General features: G+C 38.4%; 1 protein-coding gene across 1 annotated transcript; it reads left to right on the plus strand.

Moving 5' to 3' along the window:
- The first annotated feature begins 12,479 nt into the window (after positions 1-12,479).
- On the plus strand, positions 12,480-14,296 carry HSPB3 (heat shock protein family B (small) member 3). The gene has a single exon (XM_017811136.1). It carries the CDS (start codon positions 13,231-13,233, stop codon positions 13,678-13,680), a length of 450 nt encoding a protein of 149 aa, XP_017666625.1. The 5' UTR covers positions 12,480-13,230; the 3' UTR covers positions 13,681-14,296.
- Positions 14,297-18,368: the final 4,072 nt, after the last annotated feature.

Consider the following 18,368-nt stretch of genomic DNA (forward strand, 5'->3'; position numbering starts at 1 on the left):
GAGTGTGCTGTCAGTGGCTTGCTTTTTTTTCCTGGGAAGAGGTACCAAATTAATAGAGATGTTAACTGACAATTATATTAAATGTGAACTTGCTCTTACTAGGGCCGAGGGCAGGTCTGCATTAACTGCTTTTGTCTGAGATAATCACATTTAGTCACTGTATTTAAAAACACAGTGAATTACTGCATTAAAAAGTTCATTTAGTATTTTTTAACTAGAGGAATTCAAAGGGACAATGGAGGTGGCAAACATCTGATTTTAAATATCAGCAAGGAACCCTAAAACAGCTGTTCTGTTCACAGGCACAAGAAGTTGTTGTGAATCCAGGTATTTCTCAGCACTTCTTATCACTGCCACTCATTTTCCAGGGTCTATTAACCTGCTTTGGGACTCAGGATGGGGAAACATGATTTCTGTCAGGATAAGGCTCCCTCCTGACAGACTTTGTGCAAAGGTCTGTATCAGTAAATATGCATTAAGTTTTGGAGAGACTCGGGAATGAGACAAATTCCATTTACTTTATAGTAAAATGTAATTTCAAAATAAGAATAGACAGAATGCTATGTTTATTTTATACTCTCCTTATTTTATACAAACTGTAAAAGACTAGTTACTATTCCCCATTATTATTTACAAGAAACTGCAAGTATATAGTTAAGACAGAAAATCATGGGGTTGTAGCAACTATGCTAGCAATAATCCTGGATAACACACAATTCCTTTTTGTATGTTTTTCACATACGTAGTTTAACACATTAGCACATACAGTCACCTATCTCACTTATTATCACTGCAACATTTTTACATATTAATGTCCAACTACTCTCTGAGGCTTATTTTTTTACTCTATCTACAGCACAGGTACTATAAAAATAAACATTTAATCCTTTTGTCTCTTTACTCCTTTTTAGTCTATATGCACAGAAAATTCAATTTCAACATGAACTTTGCCCAAGAGAAGTTTGAAAGGTAAGCCTACGGTTGTTAATTTTAAATTGAACTCAAGTAATTTCATCCTGTAAAAGCTCTTTGTAGACAAAATCCATTAATGCTACTATAGCATGATAAGCCTAGAATAGGCATGCTTTTGTGTCTTCTTTGCAATCTAGCGTTCTACTGGTGAATAAAACAAAAGCAATAGCCATGCAAACAGGACAGCAATACAGTAACATTTCCTTTACTAACAGCAACAAAAGGTAAATCTTCTGAAAACTTCTATATTTCTATTCAACATGCATCCCTTTGAAAAATTTTCTTATTTTCTGTATACTCACCCTCCACTTGCTGTATCCTTGTATTTTCAGATGCAGTTATAATGATGGCCCAACAGCCATCCACTGCTGTGCTATCACATCCTGTAAAGCAAGTGACATACTTTTGGGGCCATAGTAGAGGTGGGGAGGTTTACCCCTTCCAGTAAGTCTGCCTCTGATTCCTGAGTCAGCAAGCTATTCTTTGGTTTTGTCAGGAATCTTAAAGGTATGTTGACATTAAACTCCACTTCTTTTTCGTCACTGGTGACACACTGTCATACTTAGCAATTCTCATGATTTTCCTTGTTTGGTCTTTATCCTCTGAAGGCTTCATATGCTATTTTGTCTCTGTGTAAGACATTTTGCATGCATGCATTGCAAGATACTGTCTCTCCTGAAAAGCTCAATAAACATAAATAGGGCTAGGATGCTGATACCTCTTCACACAAGTGGATTAGAAAGACTGTGGTTTTCCAAATGCCAAAGACAAAAACCTCCAAAGGACCCAGGAACTAAACTGGATTTCTTACCTCCCAAGGCAGTGCCACAAGTTCAGCCATCCATTCTTGCTAACACCTTGGCAGCTGGATTATAAACCTCTCTTGTGAGTAATAAAACCAGTTAATGATAATCATCTGAACAACACAAACCTAGCAATGCTGCAGACATGCTAGGGAGCATCTTGTGCACCCAAGAAGCTCAGCTGCATTAGTGTCAAGGGTATAGGAATAAATGCAACAGAGAGCAGGCACTCTTTGAAATGCATTTCCACTCAGGCAGTTTACTGTGTGGGTGGGAACTTTATAACAACACTGTCCCCCTTCTCCCACTGTTCCTATGTGTTCTCAGGATGAGAGCCTAAAGGCAGCATGTGAATTCAGCCACTTCAGTGCAATTCTTTTGTCTATCCTACATGCAATTACAGCTTCAAGGGAGGGGGAAATAAGACATGCATGTGAATATTCTGAGCGCATCTTGAAGAGTTCTCGCTTAGGAATAAACTGTGTTTGTCTTTTGACCATCCTCCACATGATCCTGAGGATGAGAATAAGTTGCAAGAAGGTGCCCCATAAAGGAATGAATCACAATTTAAAGACGCTGACGGACCTCTCAGCCAAACTGAATCTCAAATCAGGAAAACAGGTTGAAATACTACGGTTTTCTAAAAGCTCATTAAGAGCCAGGTATTTTGTGAGGTAACTGTACAGATTTCAGCTCTGGAAACAAGTCCAAAGCACGTGTTACTGGTCCCTTTGACTCTCACTAGTGTATTTTTCTTTTTTTTCCTTGAGGGAAAGGCTAGTAGCCAAAGTATAGCTTTCTTGGCTTTAACATATCTGAAGAATACATGAGAAGAAACATTTGTTGTATTTTATTTCTGGTTTATTTCAGCATGGAGTATGGATAAATCTGGACCATATATGATTTTTGTAGTCCTGGCTAAATAGTAAACTAGCTTTCTGTATAACTAGCATGAAATTTGATCACTTGCTTCTATGTGGAGGGTTTAAGAATAAAATTAAGGTGAATTTGTTAATTCATTAACATGCAACTCTGTTAACACTTAGTGAGGGAATTTAGGTTAAATATTATTGTTACTCTGAACACATAAAAAATCATAAGTAGTAGTACTAAATTAACCAGATACTGGGAGATTCTTTCGAGTAAAGTTGTAAGTATTGTGAGCAAAAAGCACAGTACATTTGTATTTAAAGCAAATTATTCTCATTAGCGTTGATCACTAATTCTTCATTTTCACCCTGCTCAGCAGATTGACATGCATATTAATGCACTGTCTTGGAACTGAGCCATAGGCAAAAGTAATGTTTTTGACATGTTCACTGTTTCAATGGCTAGCTTTCAGAAGGTTAAGGTGTATTACCACATACAAACAGATACTGTAAAATTTCCAATAAATTCTGTTGTATATCTGTGGTATATCTCTGTTGATACTTCCAACAGAGGCATTTTAACTTAGAACCTACCAGATCCTGCCTACCTTTCCTAATATCCTTTCTGCTGCAAATGAGGAAGTTCTAGTGTATCTCTGCTGGGACAGTGGGCAGAACATACCCAATAGATTCAGTCTCCAGACAGGGAACTGCCAAGAGGCTTCATCTTAGCACATCAACTGACTCATACTTCTCATGGAAGAGGAGTAGATGGAAGTCATAGTGTGCTCAGATTTAACTTCACTTTAGAAAACTTTACATTACTATCTGAATTAATTTTCAGATGTGATTCTATCTTTCTATATATCCCACATCCTTACAGCAAATTGTGTCTCATGCTGAAAAACAAAGAGGAATAGAAACCTAACAATTGTGGCTGTAGTACAGTAAATTTTTTAAACACTTAGGAAGAAAACGCTAAATTTCAGATTTCCTGTGCAGCTTTAATTCAGCCTGCCTATGTCTGTATGTGCTGTTCAATTATATGACTCTATTGTATATTTTCCACTTGACTACTGTATTAGTCAGTATTCAATTTTCCTTTTTCTTTACTGTTATTATTGTTGTATGTGGCCTCATTTTTTTACTCACGACTTGACAAATTCTGTCTGGGGACAGAAGCTTTTTTTGCTTTGTCATACATTCTGACACTAACTTATTCACAGATATTATGTTCCTATGATATTAATTAGTTCATTTTCACAATAATCCTTTGAGATGAGAGAGTATTATTATTGCTTTCAGAAGAAGGAATGAGGCAGAGAAAGGTAAAAGTCAAAGTATCTATTGATTTTGAGTACCTATTATAAGACAGAAAGGATTCTGTAATATTTAACATCAAATAGCAACCAGCCAGACTGCTTTAAGTATTACCTGGAAGTACAGCTCTGAGTGCCTAACACTCTGTAGACCAGGTCTTGACATTCCAGTCAGACCTGCTGTAGTGGAACAAAGAATGGGCTAACGGAGCCAGGTATTTCTGCTGGCCTTTCTCCCCACATCCGGAGGTAATAACTACAGTGGGTTGTATCCAGTAACACAAGGGATCAGTCCAGATGTTTTGTACATGCGGGCAATCAACTCCATGTTTCTACAAAAGGCATAGCTGACATGTCACAGCTTCCTGTGCCAGCCAGTTTGAGTCAGAAAGATACCCCTTAATGAACTCACAACACATATGAGATGTGGACATTAAAGGTAACAAGTTGCTGGAGACAAGTGACTGTAGCAACTGCATTTTGGAAACCCTTAGTGCCTTTTGCATGCTCAAATGAGAATTTCATGAGTAGTCATGCACCTGAAATGTCATTGGTATGTAGCAATGTAACCTCATTAGCTAGCTATCTAAATGCTTACTTCACATTTGGATAGGGATAAAAATTAGCCTAAAATATATGAAATCAGTGTGTGACATTTTAGATCAGGATATTAAAATTATTATCAGCATATGCAAAATAACTTTAAAGACTAAAGAAATTGGACATCCACTGAGAAAAAAATACTAACTTTGTGATTCTACATAATCAGAGCTTAGAACTGCAGCAGTAAAATAACTAAAAAACACTCTTCCAGATTGTAGAATAGTTTGGTGTCTTTTTATGGTATCACCAGGACGCATTGTTGACTCTGGGAACAATAATAAGAAGAACAGGAAACTGTGTTTGATCTCTCAAAATAGCAGAGGCCTCTTGCACTATGTAAATACCTAAACTTGGACACTGATTTTCTATGGTTCTAGGCTAGGCTCAGGATTACAGAATTACCAGTTGTTTATATATTGGCCCCAAATCTCTATTGCTCTGCAGTCTGTGCACGTTAGCCCTCTCACAATTACAGTTCATAGAACTCATTACTATTGTTTGCTCACTGACAGCTAACTGCTCTCTATGGCTCCCTATACCCAGGAAGAATGAAATGTTCTAATTCTTGATCCTGAGCAGAAAAAGGGCCTGTCTCCAAACTACACAATTTCAGGTGGGAGAATTAAATAAAAGAAACTACATACAAACTATAACAAAGTAGGGAGAAACTGGAAAGCATCCCTTCCTCAGCTAAAAAAGAAAAGCCACTGCCAAAAAAAGTCTATCATTACACCAGTGGAAAAAAAATGCCATAGGCTGCAAACCACTGGTATGTGATTTAATAGTCTGTCATTGTTCTTAATCCTGTTATTGTTTTCTTTGCTATTTGTTTCCACAGCAAAATTCCAGCAGTGATAGAAAATGAATAGCAGTGAGACAGTTTGGAGTCCATCTGAAACTGTCTGGTGTTCTTTGAGTCCTGGATTTTTGCTAGAATAAGATTTAATCTTGCAACCTGTACTTCACTGATATCCTCATTGAATGCTCTGGGAACAGCAATATGAGTAGGGAGTTGGCAAACTGGACAGATAATCACACATTATTCAACATCCAGCTGCCTTTGGCTACTATCACTCAGTACAGTTTGCTGAATGACAGCTTGCTTGTACACTGGTAATCAAATTTCCTTGCATTTAGAATATTTTGTCTTTCATTCTCGGTTTCCACCCTCTTTATCCATCCATCAGTCATTCTCTATATAAAACCGAATATGTTTTGAATTCATAGAAAATGTCAACAATGCCAAGTCCTTTGACTGCATGTTAAAGCCCCTTCTGTGGTTTGTGGTTTTGCTTATGGTTAACTCTTCTGAATGATTTTCCTGTGGCTTTGTTCATCCCTAAGAAAAAGAAGCCCGATTTCACTTTATAAACCACAGACTCCATACACACATTTACATCTGTAAATAGCTGTAACTGGCCCCAATGAAAGCTACAATATACATGGAATAGCTAACACAAGCCCAGTAAACATCTGCATTGCTTTTTAAAACTTCCCTCCACTTTAAAATCCAGTATTACTAATACAACTACAGAACTATCTTATTAACCTGTACAGACCTAATTTACCTCCTTGCCACAGCAAAGATTAATATGGAAAAAGAGCTTCTACTGTGCAAATAAAATGGTTTCCATAATATGGGAGTTAAATCTGCTTTTATAAATATTATTGCTCTCTCATGATCTCACAACAAACATTTTATTTCTTGCACAGCATGCTATGTAAACTTAAACCTTAGCAAAATAAAGTTTAATTAAAGTTCTTCTTACCTTCAGTAGAACAACATGAGAGCAACAGATTTTGCACAGCTGTTCTGATCTGTGTTATAAAAATAGCTGTATTGACAAATATGTGTTGGGAGGAAAGTATTGTAGTAATAGAAAGAAAGTGCCAACTTGCCTACTGACCAGATGTCTGGTCATTTTATATAAATGTTTATATGTACAGTGATCTTTGGTTAGAGTGTATGGCAAAGACTGAGTGAGATTTTGCCAGTATTTTATATCGTACAATGACCTTTTTAAGAAGAAAAGCAGGTCTCCTGGTTTTTTCCAACATAGGTGACATGGGGTCTTTGAATGTAGGCAAGTGTACAAAGCAGGCCAGAAAACATGTTTTCAGATTTTGAAAATTCTAATATGTATGAACAAAAGCTCAAAAAAGAGAGAGGAGAAAAAAAGTTTTAAATTTCAGGCTTAACATTTCATTAAAGCATTCATGACTCGTGTCTGTGGAATGATATACCTATTCATGTCTTATAAATCAAGACTCACAGTAAACTTCATCTGTAATCTTAAAAAAAGGGGTCTGGCCATGTTCCGTCTTCTAACTTGAACCCATACTATGAAAGAAAACGTAATTTCATAACTAGTAGGGATTCTACCACCTCTGCAGCCTTCCTGGCATTGCCAAAGTCAGGAAATTAAGACAATATGAGACTATTGTTCTAATTCCAACACTGAAGGAAATAACAGTTCTGATGCAGGAGACAGATTTTGGTTGGCTTTCACTGTGTGGGGAGAGGTGAGACAGTATTTTTGCCAATTAATTATTGGCTTTCCTTCTAAGACTGGAATTTCATATTATCCACTAAGTCAGTATATGAATACAATAGCATTGTCACCATCAATCCCCTTTGAGTCGCTCTACACTTGAGTTTTTGGGCAAACCTTTCACTCTCATTACTTACACAGTCAGTCTCCAGCTGCTCCGCATCCATTGAAGACACTTGGCACAGTAGTTATTTCCAAGGGTACACTGGTATTGAACAGCATATTTTTGTCATTCCAGAAAGGAATTTTTCACTAACCATAGCAAACCTTTCACATCAAGATGTCGCCTCAAAGAGTTTTGAGTTATCAGGGATTCTTTCCTTGGCCCTAGGGAACTTACCCACCTTGGTGATGCATGGTGGTGAGTGACTTATGTTATTTGAGAAGTTTTCATGGATTCTTGATGTTAAAGAAACATCTCACTGATTCCAGTTGCACCTACAAGACACAAAAGATGCAGGGCACCTTAAATCAGTGGTTTCTTTCAGTATCCTGTGCCAAAGTCATAGACTTCAGCTAGAGCCACAAGCCACCTTCATATCTAGGCCCATTCAGCTGATATCTTGGATAATATCTGATATTGCTAGCAAATACTCAGAAAATATTGTTCACAGCTCTAAAATTTCTTAAATGCATGAAAATAAGTATTCTATAGTGTTGTTTTTACTCAAACACATATGTCATAATACAATATTTTCATGGTAGCTGTGAAAACACAAGTTTGTTCAGTTATACCTTTAGTCCTTTTCAACATTTGGACATAGTGAAATTTTTAAATCTCAGAATTCATTTAGTAAGTTCAATTATTTTTGGCTGGTAATTATTTTGACAAACATATCCAGAGCACATGTCTTCAATTCATCCTAACTATTTAACTTCAGTCTTCATTTTGTTCTTAGGGAAAAAAAATCTAAACAAAAGGAGATAATGGGCGTTTTGTGCTAATTACAGGTTAGCATGTTTTATGTGTAATGTGGGTCCTAGATTATCAAGCCCTTACTCCAAGAAGCCTTAGTACATAATTTTAAACAGCAAAAATATTGCTACTTCCAGAACTTCATAGGTGAGTACTTCTGTTATTTTTATTAAAGTGGTCAACCTCAAAACATGCGAGTCTGAAGCTGTAAATCCGTGGAATAGGAGTTTCACTTGCTAGATATGCATGTGAGCACTAGCTATGAAGTTTTAATAGATCTAAAATAAATACACCAGTCTTACTGTACTCCACTGCCTTGAGTTAATCCTATCAGGTCTAAAGTAAAGACTTCAGGGTGGCTGAAGAGGAAGAAACCTGAAAACTGGCATTCTTCTTGGAACACTAGTTGATTTTTAACTGGTGAAAAGTAAGACTGTTTCTACAGCAAGAGTGCATTAGATTCTGACTTGCAGTGGCAAAACAGAGCTTTCCAGTCCTTAGGCACATTATCCTGTTTTAATTGTTCATTTTCTCTCAACTGTTCTCTCTGCAAGAATTAAACAGATTATTATCACTCTAAAGAGTTTGCTTTCCATGGAAGTTCTTCAAGCATTTGTGAGGCACAGAGGCATTTGCCTATAGCAGACACAGAAATGCTTAAAAATCAGCCATGTGAAAAACGAAGCAAATACAGGTAAAGTGTTCCATGACATCACTTTAAAATAACTATTATAGTAACTTGAAATTTTAAAATCATTGTTACACAAATTGCATTTTTATTCTTTCACTGTTCTGTAAAGACGTTGCTCGAACAGCAGCTGCTGTGGTCCTGTCATCCTCCATCCTCATCCTTCATCTGCTCTTCTATCATTGGAACGTGTAAAAAAAATCTTCTAATAGTAGTTGTAATGTGTAAAAATCATAGTCCATTCCATTATTACTTATATTTCTTACAGTGCTTCCTAAAAAATGAGCAAACAATCCTTAGTGCAAAAGCTGGGATTAGTTTTCCACTTCTTAAGGCCTCTAAAATTAGGACATTGAGTTAACAGTTACAAGAGAGCATCAGTGCCCTGGAGAGATTTTCCAGAAGTTTGGGCAGATCTAGCCTTTTCCAGGTTTTGAAGGACATGACCCACAGACTGAAGCCTCCCTTCAGTAAAGCTGGCTATGTAACAACACACCCTTTACTATTTGCAAGAATTTTTACAACACAGCACAAAGTCTTGCTGCAGAAAGAGTTATGTTGTGATTCACTGACCAATATAAACAATATAAACAGCATGTTGGATTGGAATGAGATGTTACTAAAAAAAAAAATCCCTCAATATTTTTTGAAAACAGAACACTCAGTATTTGCTGATTAGGCATTTGCAGGATTTGCAGTTACACTGTTGATTCCTTCAGAGTTTACATATCTCTAGATCTAACAATTCAGCTAAAAAGACAGCTCATAGTTCTAAGGAGCAATGGACTCAAAGGGATGAAAGTAGGAGACAGTAACTTTCTCACTCTAAACGAATATACTAAATACTGCGTGGAACTCTTTACCACTGAGTTTCTCTATGTGTCACCCCATTCCAATCTCACATGTATTTGATTTTACTATCTAGCTTTTTGGCATCACAACAGAGCTTATATTCCCATATTGGGTGTAACAGACAGCACGGGTAAAACTCACTGTCTTACCCTTCCTTACGTTTCATATGTATTGCACAGTCTGAAGAGGCAATATCTCTTTTGAATGACACAGGAAGTAGATCATGAGTAGATCCTTGGTTGCTTTGGTAAAAGTAACTGCAGAGCTCCACCTAAATTCATTTAGATAATTATATGACTGATTTGAAATTAGCCCATTAGCTTCTGCTGTAAGAGTTCTCGTTCACTTCATCATGCCAGCCTTTTCACATTTTTCCCTTTTCAGCTGTTACTGAATTTCAGTGGTAGCTAAAAAACAAATTTCTCTTTGGGGAATCAAGCATACCAAGGATTGTGACAGGGCAATTTATTATTTTAAAGTGGTGCCAAGCAGAGTGAACCTGATTTTCTTTAAAACATGCATCAAAAATACATTATTCTCATTACTTTATTCATGTTACATTTTTACAATTTACAATACAGCTTTACCAGGATGCCTGCTGTCTATATTTCACAGCATCACAGAATCCAAAAAAGGCTTGGATTGGAAGGGAACATGAAAGATCTGAAAGACTATCTAGTTTTAAGTCCCCTGCCATAAGCAGAGATGCCACCCAGTAGATTAGGTTGCTCAAAGCCACATCCAACCTGGCCTTGAACACTTTCAGGGATGAGGAATCCACAGCTTCTCCAGTCAACCTGTTCCAATGCTTCACCTCCCACACAGTAAAGATTTTCTTCCTAATACCTAATCTAAACCTATTCTCATTCGGTTTGAGGCCATTCCCTCTTGTCCTATCACTACATGCCCTTGCCAAAAATTCCTCACCAGCTCTCTTGTAAAGCCCCCTTTACATACTGGAAGGTGCTGGAGCCTGCTCTCCTCCAGGCTGAACAACCCCAGCTCCCCAACTCTCTCAGCCTATCCCCAGAGGAGAGGTTCTCCAGCCCTGTGACCATCTTGATGTCTCTCCATTGGACCTGTTCTAACAGATCTATGCCCATCTTATGCTGGGGACTCCAGAGCTGGATGCAGGACTCCAGGTGGGGTCTCACCATAGCAGAGAGGGAGAATCACCTCCCTCGATCTGCTCGCCACGTTGCTTTTGATGCAACTCAGAATTCATGGATCAAATATTTATCCCACCACCACCCCCTTCCAAAATACTGAGACTTATACCAGCGTGAAAATAGCGCGCTGTAAATTAAATCCCGCTTTTCCTCCCGCAGAAGCGCGTTCCCAGGGCAATGTTCCACAGGCAGGTGGCGGCGCCCGTGCCGGCGGGTCTTCCCCCGCAGCTGTTCCCCGTCCTCTCCAGGAGATGCCGCTGCGCCCCGCTGATCCCGGCTCCGCACTCTCGCGGCCTGCTGCATCACGCGGATCCCGGTCCTGATCTCCAAAACCCGCAGGAGATTGGGAGACAATCAACACGTCTGGTCAGCGAGAGAGAGCAGGGCCTGGCGAGTGCACGGCCGCCGTGACGAGCTGCCCGGGTGCTCTGCTGTACTTTGTCATGCCAGCCGGTGGATTCCTGCCCGCTGGGCAGTACGGAGAGAGGCCTTTGTGTACACAGTAAAACCGGGAAACGAAACCTGGGGCATCGACCTGGGAGATTTAGAACATCGATCCTGCTCCTAACGGATCAGCTCTGAAGGTTTAAAATTACCACAGTAATCAATTGCTATTAAAATGCATTTCCAAACCAAATCCTGCTATAGATACTTGAAGAGTACAGCACCATAAGCATCAGAAGTGCCTCGGTATTGCAGCACTGCAACCATGTTTAAATCTGAAAGCCCAAAAACATATTCTAAATCGATGTTTGCATTTCACGGGTGTTTGCTTTTTCCACTTGTCATATTCCCCATGTTAGTAACAAAGAGATAAGAAGCACGATGCTAATTCCTGAGCCTACCAGAGGTAAACTGAGAGAAGAAGAGACTGCAACAGAGGAGAGGGCAGGATGGGAAGGCTTCATTTCCAAAATCTTTCTGCTTCCTTATCATACAGAGTAGAAAGGGATCCTACGAACTTCTGCAGCGTTTTGCATATGACATGAATTTAAAGGGTATTCAAAGCATCTTTCATGCTAATTATAGCAGACAGACAGTTCCAAGTATGCTTAACATAGACATTTGAAAGACTAACGCAGCTGCTTCTGGGAATAGATACAGCTGTCTCATAGTGACTTGCACTGAGATGGTGATTTGTGTTTTAAGTTAAAGTATGGGCAAGTTTACCTTTTTCCAGAGATTATGTGAATAATTAAAATGAAATTAAAAAAAAAAAGTTATATTCCTCCACAGTGCATTTATTAATGAAGTGGAAAACTGAAGTGAAATAAGTCAGGTTATCATCACGGAATTCAGTAGGAACAGCAATAGTTTTCAGCAATATGTTTAAGTATAATATCACAACCAGCCAGGCATACTGCTTCACTTTAGGGTTAAAGTTTTCCTCATCAAGTAAATAATTTGCTAGCAAAACAGAAAACAGCTGCCAAACAGATAACAGGCAATGCTCCAGGTTGTTTTTATTATAATTTCAGTCAGTCAAACATCCAGAATAGCATTTTTAAATTATTTCTGGAGGGCAGTTTAACAGAAGAAGCCAATAAAGTAGTATAACTTTCATTTCTCACAATACTCAATTAAATGCATTAATGTAAGTTATCTTTAACTTTTGAAAATTTCCTTACATTGCTATGTCGCCTTTAGGGGTTTAAAATAAGACTGCAAACATAGAGCTTCAATTATAGATACATCTGGTAATCCCGCTCTGCTATGAACTCAATAAAGAAGTTAATTTCTGATAAGTATCAAAATTTAATAATTTAATAAGTAACTTTCTTCATTACTCCATTAGGAACCAAAAATCCCATTTGAATTGACTTGCCATTTCCATGGTAATGGAACATGTAAGGACAAGAAATAGAACTCTAAACAAGAATAGCCAAACAAGAAGGAATAAAAGTATCTTGTTTGATTACTTCTAGCATTAGGGCAACTATTGTTGCACTAATAAATGAAATAAACAATTTTCACCATCAGTTGCCACAACACATTCTACTTTACATTACCAAGCCCAGCTATAGGGATTTTCTAGCAAACACGCTAAAATTTAGAAATGCTTTTCCCTTTTCACTCCACTTTTCTCTTAGCCATTTACCCTTGCAGGCATTATTTGCCCTGCGATCAGATATTATTTTTGTGCTCATTATTTATAATGATAAACAAAATAATATTGCAATAATCTGAGGTGCATTAAAATTTTGCTTTTACTAGTCATGCATGAAAGCTGGGCACGTGCTGAAGCCACTCAAGGCCTCAGCACTATAAATAGTGCTCTATTGTTAGTGGATAAAAGACGAAACAAGTCTCCCAGCACTGGAGCACAGGATCCTGTATTAAATGTTAAGCTTTGCCTGTTCTAAAAGTGAAGGGCGACATCCACCAATAGACTAGTCTGTGGGTGAGACATACGGCTGGGAAAGGCTCACTCTGACTCTGCAGCTTCCCAAGGCAGCAGGAGTAGCAGCTGATCTTTCTGCCTCAGCCATGGCAGAAGCTGTTATAAGACACTGGGTGGAAACTCCTGTACGCTACCAGGAGCAGTTTGCTGACCAAGAGCTGGAAACACACAAACTGAACCACCTTTTATATGCTTTGCCGGGCCCTGCTACAGCAGCACTGAGCAACCAAAGATGCACCACAGAAAGCACGACTGGGGCAGGGGAGAGTGGCCAGGAGGAGGAAAACACACACTTCCAGGTCTTGCTGGATGTTGTGCAGTTCCGTCCCGAAGATATCATTATCCAGACTTTCGAAGGCTGGCTCCTGATTAAAGCTCAACACGGACCCAGGATGGATGAACACGGTTTCATATCCAGAAGCTTTACCAGACAGTACAAATTACCTGACGGGGTGGAGAACAAAGACTTGTCTGCACTTTTCTGCCATGATGGCATTTTGGTTGTTGAAATGAAGAACTTGGTGGGAAAGAATTAGAACCTTGTCTGTAGTAATTGGTGAGATAAAATCATTCTTAATTAATATAACAAAGTAATATCATTCATGCATCGCTGTAGAGTGTGGTAAGCATGTGGCTGTATTTATATTACAGTAAAGGAAAGCCTTTGCATATGTTTTTCAGTATGCTGAGTTTATTGTTTGATGTGAATGTTAGACTGCTTGCCTCCAGCTACATATATGTTGGAAATCCAGGCTGTCTGAAGAGTAGCAAACTTAGGCTAGTCTCAGCAGGAGAAAAAAAATCTATTTTATAATACATTAAAAATAAAGTATATTTTTGAATTAAGTAAGAGGAGTTGTATTTCTAAAGAAATAAGCATTTGTCATACATAGTCATAAAGATTAAAGAAGCAATAGACAAGTTGTAAGTTAGTTTTGAGTTGTGGGCAATAGACAAGTTATGGAAATTTAATTTAAGTAGCAAAAAAGGTGCTTTCTAATTTTTGAAATCAAATTCTTCTCTTTGGAAAAGCATACAAACTGAAAAATACTATCAAGAAAAAAATCTCTATTTCCACAGTTCAAGCTTGTATACCAAAATAAGTCTTGAGAGACTATTTTTTAGAAGTGTATTGCATATTTGAAACTATAATAAAAAAGAATAATCACTGACTATATTTGCTTGAAAACACAGTAAGTAGAAATTATACTTTCTGTCAAAGACAAATTAATTTAAAAGAAAACATTTAAAGACATTTTAGAAAATTGGTTTTGTTTAACATTTTCCACTATGTTATCAACTGAAGAAAAAAATTTTTGCTTACAAATGCTCAAAAGGATCAAATTCTTCATTGTGAAACCTGGTAATAAAAAGACATTACTCTTACACAAATGCCTTTATTCTTATGCATTTTAGGTAGTCTTGTTATTCAATCAGATGAGTATTTTATTCTTCATGTTGCTTGACAATTTAGGCTGAGATTCCACAACTCTCTCTTCAAGAGCAAATTTTTCTGCCTATGTATAGTCCCACTCTCTCTGTAAGAACATGGGCTCTACATGAATCTAATTTTAAGTGAAGAGGTTCCTTTTACTACAGACACAGGTTTAGTTTCTGTTCCACTCTTTCATGAGAGTGGCAGAGATGAAAAATATCCACCCACTATATCTAGTATCTGGTCTTCTCAACATTAAAAAGAAATAATGCTGTGAGTCTGTAAATAATCACACATTTGAGGGGAACTGCAGCTGCAAGTTGAACTGCCTCCTTTTATGTCTACTGGAGATGGCTATGTCTGCTGTGCTATGAATAGTAAAGGAATGTGGAATGGAAAGTGCCAAGTTAAATACAGACTCTACCATATCCATCTGCTGTTTGGACAAATCAAAAACATAATCAAATGAAACTGACTACAAATGCAATTTTAAGAATACAAGAAAAATCTGATTAACAAAGCCCAGGCTCTTGCTAGCTGAAGCCAAAGAGTTCCTTAGTTTAAACGAAAGTTCTAAGCTTGTAAGTTTGCACGTGTCCATTTATTAGAGTTATTACATCATGGTTGTTTAGACTCAAAGATATTTGAAGCAATTGATTTTAGAAAAGTGGGTACTACAATTCTGATATTTTATTTATTATTTGTGCTAAAAGTCATAAGGAATCTGTACAAGAAATGCAGAGTAAAGTCTGAATTGTAAATTTCCATCATGTTCCATTATTTTATGTTTTTAATTGACCAAAAGTCAAGAGCATACTGTTTTCTAACGAACTAAACCAAATATAAAACATATGTCCCTACATTTCCACTCAACCCCATACTTTTCCCTCATACGGCCTGTGTTTGATATGCGTATTGGTTTAAGATCTCACTAGCAAATCAGACCTAGATTTCTAGGTCAAGAATCCTCATCAGTCAGGAATCTGGTAGAAGATGTAACATGGATTGGGTCGAATTTTAGATACAGGCCTGGATTTAAACTTTACAGGTCAATTTTATAAAAGCTTAACAAGTTTAAACCCGTGGTTTCCACATCACCTTATGGCACAACTGTTGGGATGGAGTTGAGGATCAAAAGTTAGCAATCTGCTTTGGTGACTTTTGTTTACAGAGCATTTTGTAAATTTTACCACTTAAACTTACAGGTTATTATAAAAAACTATTCTAGCTATGACTGCAATGATATTCATAGCCCTAGAGATAAGAAAGTAGTTCTAAAAACAACATACTTTCTTTAATTATTTCAAATTAGATCATGATTAAAATACTGGAAATTTGGCAAGTAATTTGACCACACAGCCAAAATCATAACATCTATTCCATATATGTTAATATTTTGGTTACACATAGGCCTGCTTATGTACACAGGTCTGCCTTCCAAAACTGGATGGAGAATGTGGCATCTGACTGTCTTGTATTGTAGGTCTTTTTGCATCACTCTGTGCCCAAGTTTGTTCTTGCTCACAACATTATCAGTCAGAAATCACTGGAACACCGTAACCCGAACATGGCAGGGATGTACCCAGCCAAATTTTACCTTCTCTTGTAGCCAGAGCTTTACAAAAGCCTACATTGGTGAATGCTCCTTGGTGAATGGTGCCCCTGACCTGGCACTCAAGTGCTCATGTAATAGGGACCATGCTGGAGATTTGGACCTGCCACTGACTTCCTGCATTTTAGCACCAAGAACAGCACAGAGGGAGGTGCTTCTCTCCTTTTTAAGTGCCAGTTTACTGAAAGTTCTTGGAGGAACGATTTTTACATGTTTACCAGAACAGCCTTGAAGTACTGTTTCTAAATAGTTTGGAAAGAGCTGTTTTCCATATTTTAGATGATGTTTTACTTTTATAATCTGACTGAATGTGAATGTCAGAGAAAGCTGCTAATATTGTTCATGGGCAGCAGACTGAGATATTTATCAACACCAAAGATTTTAGAACAGCTACAGCTTAAGACAGATTTAAGACATGCTGATGTGGTTAAATTAGGAACTGTGAAATTGGCTGTCCATAAAATTCTGTACCAGAATAAGCGATAAGCCTGGCAAGCCTTGCAGAGCAAGCATTAGAGAGCCTTCTCAGTTCCCATCAGTGAAGGATTACCTTTGTAATTGATCAGACTGCTCCTCCAAATGGATAATTTCATGCATAAATCTAAGCACTGTGAAAAATACTTCCACAGAAGAAAAGGTATCAATATCACACTAGCCTCGAAAAACAAGGTGAAAACCATACATTTCCATAAGATCCTGGTGGGCAGAAAGCCCACAAATGCCTTTGACTTGTTTCCCTTTTATAGTTTCTGCTACAACCAGGGTGTTTGAGGTCTCTCTCTGCACAGCCTCTACACTGCACTGGTGGTGCAGTGAACCAAGGCTGACATAACACCCATCAGTCAATAAATACTCAGCTTCAGCCCTGGGCATTGGAAAAGAGGAAAGGAAACCTCTGGGGTATCATGGTGGCAACATTCTCTCCAAGAGGCGTAGGTCTCATATTACTTACTCCATAGCCAGGAATCAAAACCTTCCTTTTAATCTGAGTAACATCACAAGATTGGGTTTTAACGGAAGTAGGAATATTTCTGAAAATATTAGGTGCACCTTCTATTCAGAAGAGATGCAGATCTCTGTCTTGCTGACTACCAGAGACAACAGCTGGCTCCTCTCATCTAAAGATGACATCTCAATGGCCGTGCACTGTGAACACAGGGGTTAAGTCTAAAGATTTAGACCTGTACACTACATTGGAAATATCTGAGCTGGCCCCACTCATCCTAACTCTGGAGCCAGAAGTACAGTCCCTGTATGCCAGCTCAGCTCCAGAAAGCTCAGACTGTCTACTGCTGTGCTCAGGCTGAAAAATCATCCCTTATTAAAAACACTTGGACAGACAGAGAGAGAGGAGAAACATGGCACTACAGTTCAAGACTTCCTCTCCAGGTTAGTGTTAGAGTGGAGGTCTCTTCTGCCTGTGCCATGGTGGGCTGCAGCTTCACCACAAATCCCATCAATCTCTTTAAAAAATTAGCACTCTTTATCCACATGGTAATACCACTGATAGCAGCCTTTCCAGGAGGAAGTATGTCTAGCAGCTGCTTGCACAAATAGATTTGATGCAAATAGAGTCATTTACAGTTTGTCTCATGCTCCTTGGTGTGTTTCCTGTGCTTTGTCCTGGCCCTGACCCCAGGGAGCACCACTGTCTGTTGACAAAGCGTGCTGCTGCCCAGCTCTGCAACCTAACACAGAGGCAGCAGCAGGCAAGTCAGTCCACCAAGAGGAGACAGAAAACTGTGGGACCAGGGTGTGGCACATAGCCAGCAAGGAAGCCCACCAGAGGTGTCTCAAGCGAGGATGGGGAGCAGGAAAAACAGTCCAACTGGTCCAGATTACACACATACATATACATATATATATAGTCATGGTTTAAACCCAGCTTGAAACTAAGCCCTATCCAGCCACTCACATTCCACAGTGGGATGGGTGAAAGAATAGGAAGAGTAAAAGTAAGTGAATTCATGGGTTGAGATAGAAACAGTTTAATAGGGGAAGCAAATGCTGTGTTCACAAGGAAAGCAAAACAAGGGATTCTTTCACCACTTCCTCTGAACAGGTAGGTGTTCAGCCATTCTCCAGGACATCAGGGCTCCATCATATGTAATGGTGACTTGGGAAGACAAACACCATCATTCTGAACGTCCCTTCCTTCCTCCTTCTTCTCCCAGCTT

Source organism: Lepidothrix coronata, unplaced genomic scaffold, assembly GCF_001604755.1.
Source record: "Lepidothrix coronata isolate B3197 unplaced genomic scaffold, Lepidothrix_coronata-1.0 Scaffold31, whole genome shotgun sequence".
Lineage (NCBI taxonomy): Eukaryota > Metazoa > Chordata > Aves > Passeriformes > Pipridae > Lepidothrix > Lepidothrix coronata.

What these genes read in the sequence shown, in the direction of transcription:
- HSPB3 (XM_017811136.1), top strand. Translation starts at nt 13,231, where the DNA reads ATGGCAGAAGCTGTTATAAGACACTGGGTGGAAACTCCTGTACGCTAC.